Source organism: Schistocerca serialis, chromosome 3 (assembly GCF_023864345.2).
Source record: "Schistocerca serialis cubense isolate TAMUIC-IGC-003099 chromosome 3, iqSchSeri2.2, whole genome shotgun sequence".
NCBI lineage: Eukaryota > Metazoa > Arthropoda > Insecta > Orthoptera > Acrididae > Schistocerca > Schistocerca serialis.
The window spans coordinates 722,409,298-722,423,372 of record NC_064640.1 but is presented as its reverse complement, the minus strand read 5'-3'; the positions used below and the strand labels follow the sequence as shown (position 1 = coordinate 722,423,372).

The following is a 14,075-nucleotide window of genomic DNA, read 5'->3' as shown; positions in this document are numbered from 1 at the left end:
TTTTTTTTTACTCCAGACATCGATGATCCCTTCACAATTTTTTCTGTACGTAAAGCTGGTATTATCAGGCGTGAACCAAAGTTGCTGGTCCATACACACAGGTAACAATGAACCATCCAGATCAATAACGGGCATTATTATCAGATTACGTGAATTGTGCATTCAAGGTTCACAAACACTGGCGATACCGCACTAGTCAATTTGATTTAGTAAAACAAGCCCTGAGCACTTCAGTTTCAGTCATATCTGGCTGCGATATGTTTCTCGATGCACGTTGTATCTCTCTATGGGAAATTTTTTTGAAACAAATTGGCTAACTCTAAATTCTCTAGCTCTTACATCGTTAGTATTGCCTAATATAAAGCAACATAGTGTGCCCAATGTGGTTTCCCTGACAATAAAATTTGTTTGAATTCAAAGAAATATTAAAAAGTCAGCATTTATTGTCACCGTCACTTCTGATATACTTCTACATTGTTTTGCTGCTATGTTTTTTATTTTTTTTTTTTTACCTTGATATCTGACATTCAGACCAAATCAAAGAGTCGATGGATAAGCTTTCTCTATAGCTTACTCCTATTCTCTTCAGAATTTCGAACATCTTGCACCATTTTACATTGTCGAACGCTTTTTCTAGGTCGACAGATCCTATGGAAGTGTCATGATTTTTCTTCAGTCTTGCATCCATTATCAGTCACTGTGTCGTGACTGCCTATCTGGTGCCTTTACCTTCCTTAAAGCCAAACTGATCGTCACCTAATAGATCCTCAATTTTCTTTTCCATTCTTATATATATTATTCTCGTCAGTATCTTCGATGCGTGAGATGTTAATCTGATTGTCCGGTAGTTCTCACACCTATCTGCCTTTGCTATCTTCGGAATTGTGAGTATGATATTTTTCCGAAAGTCTGATGGTACGTCGCCAGTCTCATAGATTCTACTCACCTAGTTGAGCAGTCATTTGGTTGCTACTTCTCCCAATGACTTCAGAAATTACGATGGAATATTACCTATCCCGTCAGCCTTATTTGATTTCAAGTCCTCCAAAGCCCTCTTAAATTGTGCCTCTAATACTGGATCCCCTCTGTCTTCCATGTCAACACTCGTCTCTTCTTCTAACACTCCATCAGAAACGTCTTCCACCTAATAGAGTCCTTCAATGTATTTTTCCCATCCATCCGCCCTCTCCTTTGCGCTCAGCAGTGGAATTACCACTGCAGTCTTAATGTTACCGCCATTGCTTTTAGCCCGGCAGTGCACGCGCCTGGAAACGGGACGCACAAACGTCAAGCACGTCTTTCAGACCCTTACAGATTACATCGATTTTTATTTACCATCAGACGACTCTATAGTTATCTTTTATATGTGCCGACAAGATGCCTTCTTTTAACCAATTTTCAGACATTGTATTAATGTGAAGATATCTCCGTGGTTTGACAGACCAGCTGAGTTTACTGTCGGCTTAATTTTCCCGAATGTTGTTTTCACTTTTCTGTATGCTGAATCAGTCTTACCGACGATCATTTAATTTTCAATTTCTTCACATCTTTCCTGCAGCCATTTTGCCTTAGCTTCTCCGCATTTCAGATTTATTTCATTCGTAATTGACTTGTATTTCTGTATTCCTGAATTTCCCTGAACGTTTTTATACTTCCTTCCTTCATCGATCACATGACGTATTTCTTCTATTACCCATGGCTTCTTCGTATTTCTCTTCCTTGTTCCTATGTTTATCATCCCAACATCTGTGACTGCTGTTTTTAGAGATTTCCACTCTTCTTCACTTGAACTTCCAACCTTGGTATTCACGACCCCAGTATCCACAGCCTTCGCGATCTTCAACGCGTATCATCATTCCTCAGAGCTTTAGTATCCCATTTGATTCCCGACTGGTTCTTTCGAACGGTTCTCTTAAACTTAAACCTGCTCTTCATCATTACTAAATTGTGATCTGAGTCTATATCGGCTCCTGGGTACGCTCTACAATCTAATATCTGATTTGCGGCGATCTTTTGCATGCACACACATTTGCGCAGATACCTGTGCAGACAAATCGTAACGTGTGGACAGGCCTTTCCTTGTAAGCGCCAACACACTAAATAAAAGCTTTCGTGATTTCTTTTAGGTAACTTCCACTGTGTCTCTACAGCTGAAATTTGGCAGTGGCAGAAATCAAGGCAATTTTCGACATGACAAGTCTGAGTGTCTTGTCTAGATTCGGCCTGACCTGGGGAGAGTACTTGAGCCAATTGTTGGTACTTGAGCCCAGAGGGTTCTCTTTTGTGTGGCCCATTATAAATTATTCATATGTTATTGTTATATTATTATGTGTATAGGTTCATTTTATTTGCATTTATATTTCATTCCAGGTTAAAACATTTCCTTTCATACAACAAAGAAATGGGACCTAAAAGACTATCTGGAAGTGCATTTAAAAAACTAAGAAAATAAAAGGAAAGAGCTGCAGTTCACCTTTTAGGAGACTTCGAAAATTGGCTAAAACCCAAGAAGGAGGTGGAAACACGTAACACTGCAACAGATCAAGACGAGAGTAACGCCGATTTTGAATATGATAATACGGAAACACATCCACAAACAAATGATGACAACCAACTACAACCATCAACTTTCCATCATATAGCCCCACTAGTTTCAGAAAACAACTATGAAGAGTACGAATCTTCCACATATAGTTCTTTAGATGAGGAAGGGTCAGCAGTTGGTTGTCATGATATACCTCCACTAGAAGAAGGCTGTTCACCAGAAATAGGTGAAATAGTTTTCAATGATCCCAAGAAATGGCCTAGCTATCCATTGATTACTGATAGTACTCGAACTGTGCTGGCTGAACGTGACCCTCAAATAGTTGACGTATCAACCTTCAAGTTTTCTGTGTCGGATGGAGATAGACGTTTCGATGGCAAGTGGTTTTACAGAAAGCTCACAAATGGCGAACGTGTGCGAAGACAATGGTTACTTTATAGCCAGTCGGAAGATTCTCTATTTTCTTTCCCCTGTCTCCTCTTTGGGAAGGATCATCGAGGAAAGTCATCTTCATTTTCAGATTTTAATAAAGGCTTCAATGACTGCAAACACTTAAACCCTCTCATTTACAATCACGAAAACTCGTCCAGCCACAGGTTGTGTTGCATACAGTGGAAAGATTTGCAAAACCGACTAAAACAAAAGACAACTGTAGATGATGAAATTCAAGAAAGTATTCAGAAGGACGTAGAGAAGTGGAGGAACATACAGAAAGTAGTCATAGATGTAATTATATTTTGTACTAAGAATAATCTACCACTTCTTTCTTTGCTGTTCCTCGAAATCATTGGCGAGTCAAGTAGTGGAGTTTTTTAAGCACATTAGAACTTAAAAGTCGCTAACATTCTAAACTAGCAAAACATATGGCATACGTTAAATAAAATAAAATGGCACCCAGTTACTTTTCCCCTAAGGTCCGAAACGAGCTCATAACTTTAATTGGAAGGAACTTGAGGCAGAAAATCTTGAATCAATTAAAAAAATGGAAAATACTTTTCGATTATCTTTGACTGCACACCAGTCAGTGCTCACATTGAGCAAATGAGCCATGTTATTAAATTTGTTGACTTTTCAGATGGGAAACATCAAGTTAAAGAAAGTTTCATTGACTTTATCAACACTAATGAAAGAACAGGTGAAGGCTTTCAGAGGACATCCTTAAAAAACTTAAAGAAGATGGGCTAAGTATGGATAATTGCAGAGGTCAAGGTTATGATAATGGCAGCAATATGGCTGGAAAATATATCGATGTGCAAGCTCAGGTTCTCAAAAATAATGATAGTGCTCGGTTTGTACCATGTGCTGCACATAGTTTAAACCTTAACGGATCGCATGCTGCCGCTGTTTCGCCTTTAATGATTACTTTTTTTTGGAACCGTTCAAAAGATATTTACTTTATTCAGTGGCAAGCTGTGTTAAGTAACTTCGACATTACATTCAATGGTCATTAAGACACTAGGTGGTCAACCAAACGAAGAGCAGTCACTGCTTTAAAAAGAACACTGAGCGAACAGTATGCAAGTCTGGAGGAAGTGGCTGATATTAATCAAGACAAATGGAACCTGAAACGTCAGTGGGGGCTCAAGGACTCATCAAGCAAATCGACTTCAAATTCCTATGTCTTTTGCATCTGTGGGAAATAATTCTAGTCTAGATTGATACAATCAGCAAGTCACTTCAGAAAGAGACTGTTGCAGTCGAGAAGGCTAGCAAAATGATAAAGGGATTGTTAAATACGATTCAGGAAATCCGAGATCAAGGTATTGGTCCAGTAATCGACTATGCAACAAAGCAAGCGCAAAAAATCGGCATCGATGATAATTCTGCTGAAAAAAGACGGAGGATCATAAGCCAACGTCTTTCAGATTCAAACAAACAAATCCATGATGATTATCTCGACTCAAAACGGGAGTTTCAGAGGGAAATAAATTTGGTTTATGATCAAATCCTGACAGTACTCACTAAGAGGTATAAGGCAATGGCTTCCATATCTTCAGAATTTTATTTTTTAACGGCAGAAGCTCTAAAAAAAGAGCCAATTGATATTCTTCTTAAACATGCTGCAGATTTCGGGATTAAATATTCACATGATGTAGATATAGAATTGGAAATTTTTCGAATGCAAGTTAAAGAACTCATTAAGGATGTTGAAAAAGCAACACCACTTGACATTCATAAAAAGATTCAAGAGCTTTCTTTAGAAGATATATATCTGAATATCTAAATAACTCTTAGAATTTACTTAACACTTTCTGTTACGGTGGCCTCTTGTGGGCGAAGCTTCAGTAAAATAAAGCTTATCAAGAATTATTTAAGATCATCCATGGGACAGGAACGTTTGTCAAATTTAGCCATTTTATCGATTGAACATGGAGAGGTAGCGAAACTTAATTTAGAGGAATTAATCGATAATTTAGCGAAAATTAAAACCAGGAAAGTAGCATTTAAGTAGATTAACTGAGCTTAATAACGTGTTAAGTTAAATTTGATATTGGCATTCCTAGCAACTCAATGTATTTTGAAATAGACTGTAAAATATAACGAGTATTTGTATCTAAATGTGTGTTTCTGTTTCTTAATCCTTCATAACATCTTTGATTCTGAGCTGTAAATTAGTTTCGTTCTATCTCAAATTTCTGTAAATTAACAATACTGGATATATATATATATATATATATATATATACATATATATATATATATATATATATATATATATATGTGTGTGTGTGTGTGTGTGTGTGTGTGTGTGCCAAGAAACGCCTTCACATTTTCTTGGGACAAGGGAAAATATCAATCTCTCTGCATTCTTTGCTTCCTGGGGGGTTCTTCAGAAGGAGCCATTTTAAATTACTGCCAGGGGCGCCACATAGCTAAGGTACACCACTGCCTTACCCATTACTTCTAATGCGTCTAATTTGCGACTTAATGCATCTGCATTCCCGTGCTTCTTCCCTGGCTTATGAATTACTTCAAAGTCAAATTCACTTAATTTCAGAGCCCACCTGGTTAACCGACTAAAAGGATCCTTGAGTCCCAGTAATCATCTCTATGCTACATGATCCGTCACGACCTTTAACTTCCTTCAATAAAGGTAACAACGAAAATACGTTACTCCATATATTACAGCCAACATCTCCTTTTCCGTTGTGGAATAATTCCGCTCTGCCCTATTTAACTGTCTAGAAGCATACGCCACCGGATTCTCCTGTCCATTCGCCATTTGCCCCAAAACACATCCTACTGCGCCATTTGAAACGTCACATGATAAGATGAAATCTTCTTCAAAATTCGAAAACACCATTACCGGAACAGAAACTAATCTCATTTTTAATTTATCGAAAGCTTTCTGACATTCCCCCGTCCATTGAAATTCAACCCCTCTTCTTTAAAAGCTTTGTTAACGATTCGGCTATTTTAGCATAATCTTTTAAAAATTTACGATAATATGAACATAACCCAATATACGATTGTAGCTGCTTCGTTGTACGTGGTGTCGGAAAATTTTGAACTGCCTCTATTAACCGAGGATTGGTTTGAACCCCTTGTTCACTGATTACATGACCTAAATAATTGACCTGCGTCTGCACAAAATTACATTTTTCTAAACTTAATGTTAACCGTGCTGACCGCAGTTTTCTAAGACTTATCTTAACCGCGATACACGTTCTAGTATATCCTTCGAAAATACTATAATGTCAGCTAGGTAAAAACCATACATGTCTCTGGTTTCAATCCCCTTCAAATCCCATCTAATAAACGCTGAAAAGTTGCCGGTGCATTCTTCAACCAGAACGGTATACGTTTATACTGATAGTGTCCCCCAGGAACAGTAAAAGCTGTCTTTGCCCTATCCTCTAGCGCTACTTCCAACTGATCGTATCCACTCCGTATATCCATCGTCGAAAAATACTTACGTTGTCCCAGATTGTCCAATGTGTCCGTGATATTCGGAATCGGATGTGCGTCTGAAATTGTTTTCGCATTCAGAAATCTATAATCACAACAAAACCTATATTTCCTTGTACCATCCACCGATTTCTTAGGTACGAGAACTACATTGCTTGAATAGGGACTATCGCTATGCTCTAGGATTCAAAAAAATGGCTCTGAGCACTATGGGACTCAACTGCTGAGGTCATTAGTCCCCTAGAACGTAGAACTAGTTAAACCTAACTAACCTAAGGACATCACAAACATCCATGGCCGAGGCAGGATTCGAACCTGCGACCGTAGCGGTCTTGCGGTTCCAGACTGCAGCGCCTTTAACCGCACGGCCACTTCGGCCGGCTCTAGGATTCCATCCCGTAGTTGTTGTTCTATAAATTCCTCTAGTAGCGGTTGCATATGACGTGCTATCCTATATGGATTCCTAAACACTGGTGTAGTATCCTCCGTTGGTATGTGATGCTTCGTAATCGGTGTTGCCGGTAACGTACCCTCCGTTCAGAATAAATCGCTAAATGTCAATAACAATTCCTCCAATGCGACTCAGTCGTCTCCCTGCAAATGCTGTAACTTTCCCATTAACTGCGCTGCATCGACGTTTTGCTTATGGGTCGCCTCTAAATCCTCCCTATCGAGGTCATCTTCATTAATAAAACCCAACGTGGCGAATAACATTCCTTTCGACAAGCTAAAATCCACTCTGCCGAAGTTATCTATACTTACAGGAACCCTATAATCTCCTTCCACATAACTTGCGTGAGCTACACACCTCCGCACAAAACAGTGCGCATTATCCAACTCCTCATTACTCGAGAGTGGCTCCACCATGTACAGCGTATCCTTTGGTAAGTCTGTATTTATCGAAACCCCAACTACCTTCCCTGACCTGCCGGTACGTTATCCTGATGATCGACCTTTAATGAATCCGTTCGCAGTTTAGCTCGCGTCACCTTCATGTTAAGGGGCTCCGGAACGCCCTATACTTGCAATGTTAAAATAACGCTTATAAATTACATCTTTCCTCACAAAGTATTTGAGGTAGGAAGTTGAACTTTTTACAGATTATTTATTGGAATATGGGCTACAACTTAACACAGGGATTTTACAAAATTTTATTTCAGTAATTAAAGATGATTTTTTTAATTGTAATGAAAATTCACAACATTTTTTTGCAATTTTTTATTTATACATTCAAAAATATACATTTTTTGGAAAAAGGCTGTATTAAATTATGCAGAAGGTACTGTGTAACATTTACTGAAAGTTTGAAACAAATATGTTTGGAAGATCCTTAGAAAACATGTAATTGGTATGAGAAAATAAAAGTTTTGGGAATCGAGCGACAAAGATTGGATTAACTTTTTAGTGCATTCCAGGTCCATAGGATGGATTATCCTCATCCTCTGCAAACTCCTCCTCCAGCTTCCTCTTGTTCCTCCTCCTGGTTACTCTTGCTTGTATTTCTAGACTCTTTACAGCCCTGTCTGCAGCCCGAAGGCGTTCCTTGTCTAAAGCAAGCATCGCTCGTTGTTGTGTTCGTAGATTTTGCTACCATTTTCTTCAGTTGCAGTTACTGCAACACTGTTCCAAAAGGTGGTCATGTATGAACACTTATCACATTTCAGTTGTATTTCACTAGCAAGTCCTACGTGCTTTATTATGGAGAGTTCCAGACCAACTTCACTTCAATGAAAACATCCTACACAGTTTGAAAAAATTCCTTTGAGAACCGACATATCAAATATTTCATTCACATCCGATTCGCCCATAAAACATTCATAGTTTTCACTCATTGAACCAAGCTTCTTCTGTGAAGTATTTTCTTTCCCACTTTGACTGCTATGGGCAGGTGTACTTGAGAGGTTAGGTTCACTAACTTGGTTATCGTCTTTATTGTTTACAGTAATAACACATACCTTTGGCTTTCCAACATTTCTCCTTTTCTTAAAAGCCTTCAGAGGATTTCTAATAACTTTACTTTTACTCATTATTATACTTCAACTAAACAGAGACTCAAGAAACAGAATTAATTACGAATATTTTCGAGATAACGACAGAGTAAATAAACATTAAACAATCGACAATCACACCAGCGATATATATTGAACCATCACAGGTTAGCCACAACACATACTTTATCTCACATCACTAAAATGTACCTGATGAACACGGACGTTAAGAATAACACCATTTGACAGCAGTTTAACAGCGCCACAGTGGGTCACGCCCATGTAGAACACATTTTTAAAAAAATTTAAAAATTGTTGTAGTCTTCGGAATTGAATAAATTATATATCTATTAAAAAGTAATAGTCTACAGATTCAGAAAACGCAAAAAAGTAAAAATTGAACTTTTCATGACTTTGAGCCTTTCCGGAGCCCCTTAAGTGAACCTTGTGACATTCGTCCATTTGCAACTGTTTCCCCCATGAGAAACATTGCCACCGAATTCCACTGTTTGTTGCCAAAGATCTATCCTCGCACGATGTTTATCAAGGAATTCCATTCCGGGAATTACCGAATACCCCTCAACGACACGTGGTAACACCTCTACCTGCTCACTAAACTTAGTTCCTGCGATCATGAATTGAAGTACCGTCGTACCCAATGACTTCACTTTATTATCCCCCACCCCATGTAACCTATAACGTCGTGGCTCAAGCCTTCTCCTGCTAACCAGGTCTAGAGTAATAACAGACACGTGTGCCCCCGTGTCAATCAGAAACCTTTGTTCCTTTCCGTTCACCAAGCCTAATAAGCAACATTCCGTCTGTGCACCTACCAGCGCATTATCTAATTTCACTGGGACTGCTCTCCGATGGTTGAAGCAATCCCGTTCTCGTATAACGCCTGCTACCGCCGAGGTTCCCCCCTATCTTTACTCCTGCAGTTCACTGCCCGGTGACCCATTTTCCCACATGGGTAACACCGCAACTGACGCTGACATTGCCTCCTAATACGCCCTACCTGCCACAACCAAAACACTTAGTTTCCGTTGCCAGAACTTTATGCTCCACCCTTTGCTTCGTCGCATAATCTACCTCCTCTAAATACGTGGCAATGCTTAGATCCGCCGCAAGATCACTGGGATTCTCCACCTTCACCCGACGTGACATTTCCGGCGGTACTCCCCACAAAAACACATCTAACGCCCTGACCTCTGCGTCTTGTAACAGCAATCTACTAATAGTCTCCCCATTCTGTGACAGTTCGAACGTTTACAGATTCAGTTTTCGTACCCTGTCTAAGAAAATATCCACAGACTCATTTCTCCTCATAACTAATGCACTTAATTTTTCACGGGAAAACCTGGTACCATTATGTTTTTGGTAACTCTGGTGCAACCCAGCCTCAAACTCTGGAAACGTCCCCACATTGTTCAACGTTTCATGGTACAATATGTACGATTTTGCATCCCCTATCAATCGTAACTTCGCCACTCCCAACATTTCAACATCCGACCAACCATTGACCTCAGCCATTGCGATGATGTCATTAAGGAATACCGACGCACCCTCTGTTGCTTTACCCGAAAAGGGGTTAATCAATGCCGAGGTTGCCGGGTAAAACGGTCTATGACACTCCACGACCTGTAATTTACTTTTACCCGACGTCCCTTCCCCTACTTACAGTGCCTCAAATCTCCCTGCTAATTCTTAATTTTTTTCCTTGTCCCTTATCCTCGCCTCTGATAATACCCGAATTTGCTCTGTTAGAGCGGCTACAGCTTCTGCTGTAGTCACTGCTGCAGCCTCCGCTGCTGACCATGTTTTAACCATTCTTGCTTATAGCTCCACTGTTACCATTAATTTCGCCCTACTACTCCTTAAACTTAGTTCTTGCGGTGAATCATCGCCCATCTACATTCTGAATAATTGCGCGTCAAACACCAAATCTCTTGCAAATAAAGCAATTGTTTGGCACCCACTTTGTACACGGTAATCCGTGATCTGTCAGGTTTCAAAAGTTACGTCATTTAAGCGCTATGTTCTCGTGTCCCCCATTTCCCCCGAATTCAGATAAACCTACAGGCTCCTCCGGCCTTACAAAAGACACCATTAAAAAGTCTATCCTAATTCACACTTAACCCATCAAAACACAAGACACATAAACAATAAACGTCACTCACCCATCCACATGGAGCTCGTGTGCAGGTAAACAGTCCTGCTTTCCTCCTATACTGGCATGGAGGAACACCTCCCAAACGACAAGACGTAACAAGAAGTTCACGACCACCTGCCATAAACGCAAACAAACACCTCAACTGCCCCTCTACACAGGAATACCTCAATGCTACTTGCTTGACATAAGATGTGGGAGTGGAAATCCGGAACCGGCGTTGTAACTGGCACCACTTTTGACACCACTGCTGCGGGGTCGTTGTGTCGAATCCGGGACTCCAGATGGCAGACCTGAAGCCGGGACCCACCGCGCCGTATTTTGTCAGGAGCCCGAGCAAGCTCAAGAGCGTCAAGGAGCAGTACAGAGTGATACAGCAGTATTCGGTGACATTCGTTTATTCACATAATTTGCAGTACTCGATGGGTGAAGCATAGTGTCGGAGTGCCGCCCGTACGTTGTCCTGCCATTCCGTAGACTGCTACAGTCCCTGGTCCTCGCCGACCTCCACCCTGTTTGGCCTGATCTGTCCGACCATGGGAAGAAGGTGGGTGTACTGGTCACCCGTGGCCCTCGGGCCGCCGCTGCTCCCAGGACAGGACCAGACTCGAACCCACGCCTTCCTGGATGCTGTGCTGCAGTTAGCCGCTAGTGGTGCTTGCCGGATGGCAACACCCACTCCCGTCTCTGGCGCTGTTGCAGCGCTGCTGCACCTCCCGCAGTGTCCGCCTCGCCCGGACCCTGGTACGCCAGGTGGGAAGTGAATGTGGACAGTAGACTCGAGGGGAACCGAGCCCCACCTGGACCCACTGCAGACCGCTGTCACTGCCTCTTTCAGGTAGACCGTGCGATCTCCAAGTTCCAGGCTGCTGTTTCGTCCCGCCACGGTGTTGTGTCCCTGGAGGCGGGATATAGCCCAAACAAGGGCATAGAAAACATAATACAAGTTTATGCTGAATACTTATAATATTGCTGTCAGACTGGCGTCTATAAGCGAAGGCCAGCACAGGTCCATCCTAATGCTCGACTGACCTGGCACACCCTATCCCAAGCTAAAATAGTCCATCTATTTATATAAATTTTTCCCTCGCTTCTAGCGTAGTGTCAGAGAGAGGCAGAAACTACGGCAGGGATAAATTCCGACACGTCAGCTACTTACAGATAGCCACTCTTGGCTGTGGGCTAGTGCCCCGCCTCATACATCGCAATAACTTAAAGCAACGCTACAGTTTTCTGGCTCGTTGTTGCTCCACTCAAAACAAATTGTGCGTTCAGTACTGCCGTCGCAGCTCCGCACCCGTGAGTGCCATGTTTACCTTGCGTGGCCCGCTGGCTGTTGACTGTTACCACACTCTGCCAGTGGCCCCAGATTTCATTAACCAACCGTGCTTCCATTGAATTTTGACAAAATTTCCCTTTCGTTCGACTAGGTCTAATACTAGCACAGCACTTATTTGGGATGAAGTGTTAACTGCCTTCTAGGAAGGTGTCACGCGAATTTGTATTTGCTTTCTTAAATAAATGTATTTTGCGTTTACTTTTGGTGGATATGGATGATGCGGTGGTCAGTCTTGCTATAACGACGTTGTTGTCACTAATCACTATATCCGTCATTATGCTCTCTATCTGCTCAGAATAATTTGTTGCTAAGAAGTCAAGTATGTTGACGCAATCATTTACACTTAGAGAGGGCTCCTGAAGTAATTCCTGAAAATAATTTTCGGAGAAAGCATTTTGTAGAATCTCTGATGTTGTTTTACATCTACCACCGACATATGGACGATGGACTGAAGTCATCGCCAACTGTAAATGTATGAGTGGTGTACCTATTTGTGATGAGAACCAAGTTTTCTTTGAACGGTTCAGCAATTGAAACATCTGAGTCGGGAAGTCGGCAGAAGTCGATACAAAGTTCAACTCATACCGAATAAAGGCGTTGATCTTTAACCGTAAGAAGAAATGAGCGAAAACTGTTTGGACAACAGCACATGAAGTGACATGCAAACAGCTCAATAGCTTCAACAACACATCGTACATCAGCCTTCAGAATGAGTGACCAAGCATGGAAAAATAATTACCATGACTACACTGGGAGACAAATTAATAACTTTAAGTAAGCAGGGCGAGCAAAATTGTAATTAACAAGTGACATATTGCGTTAGCGGATATTTATTTCCTTATTGACCTCTGAAAGTAGCGACCGAGATGGCCAATCTTATGTGTTCTGCCATATTCAGTTACCAGTACCTCCTAATGGGACCATTAATCGGTCTTCATTTTTTGTTGTTGGGCTAAAAAAGAAATTTTCTCAAAATGCTACAAGTGGGAAATTGAGACGAACATTATTTGTTGAGTTATTGACATCTCAACGTAGCAACCTAGGACCACAAGGGCGCATTTTACCCCTTATTCAGCATCTCATATCACCTTATCGGATTGTTAACCTGCCTTCATGATGTTTAGATGCTGCAAGTGGGGCATTGCAACTGAGAATATTTAATGAGTTTGAAAGAAGATTATCGTTAATGAAGTGAAAGATCCACGCAGTGGACACCAAGTGAAAAGCTACTCCTTATGTTTCAGATCTAGATTGCAATAATAAAATGGGAAGGAACTGTTAATTAGAACTCAGGGAGAAGCTGTAGTGTTATTGACATTCTATTTATTCATCTTAAACATGACAAGACAACAAAAATATTAAAGAAGCATCACACAAACAGTTTCATTTAACAAACGCCTTACTAACATGGGATCTACGGTGGACAAAGTGATCTCCTGGGGAACGACACACGACACTAACCAGAACACTAATCGCTCTGTATGACTTCATACACGTGAATCCTGGTTATGGCTCCAAACTACGCCACCACCAAGCATCTATATTCTACCATACAAAAGAAAAAAAAATTTATGGTTCGAAAGAACAGGGTGCTGAGAAATATATACTATAGCCCTACGTCGCAGCACAAATACTTTACCTTCTTGCTGGTCAAGGCGGAACACCACGATGCGTTCGGCAACTGAAGTCATGGACGGCGGCAATCTGTTATTAAATGCGCGTCCCCGAAAAATGCAAGTACGCGGCCTCACGATCGATTAATTCACAATGCAGGTACTTCCCTATGAGCCCCTGAAACCCCGGTGGATTCCAATGTGCAGGTGGATCCCTTTTGCTGGTCTGCCAAACCAATTTGACTCTGTGCCACGACTGTTCATGTCGAAATATGTCAAATGTTTAGACGGCTGACTCAAGACAAATAAGTACACGCACGCAACACTCATTGTGACCGTGATGATGTAAGAAGTACCTCTGACGGTTCAGTAGGTGACTGGCACAGGCTCCAAGTCACACACTAGCAAAGGACACAAGTCTCGCTGCTTAGGTAGAGACCTGCAGTTCTTTAGTAGCAAAGCGCCAGTACAAGAGACTTGTACAAGAGTGATCCTTCTTCCTTTCTCACCGA

The 14,075-nt window shown here is 41.2% G+C and overlaps 1 protein-coding gene across 1 annotated transcript in view; it reads left to right on the top strand.

Moving 5' to 3' along the window:
- Nucleotides 1–3,361, top strand: part of LOC126471147 (uncharacterized) — a 69,767-nt gene extending 66,406 nt beyond the window's left edge. Inside the window, exon 2 of the mRNA XM_050099245.1 lies at nucleotides 2,481–3,361. Within this exon, the coding sequence (XP_049955202.1) occupies nucleotides 2,481–3,361 (881 nt within the window). The remainder of the gene's footprint in view (nucleotides 1–2,480) is intronic.
- The last annotated feature ends 10,714 nt before the right edge of the window (nucleotides 3,362–14,075 follow it).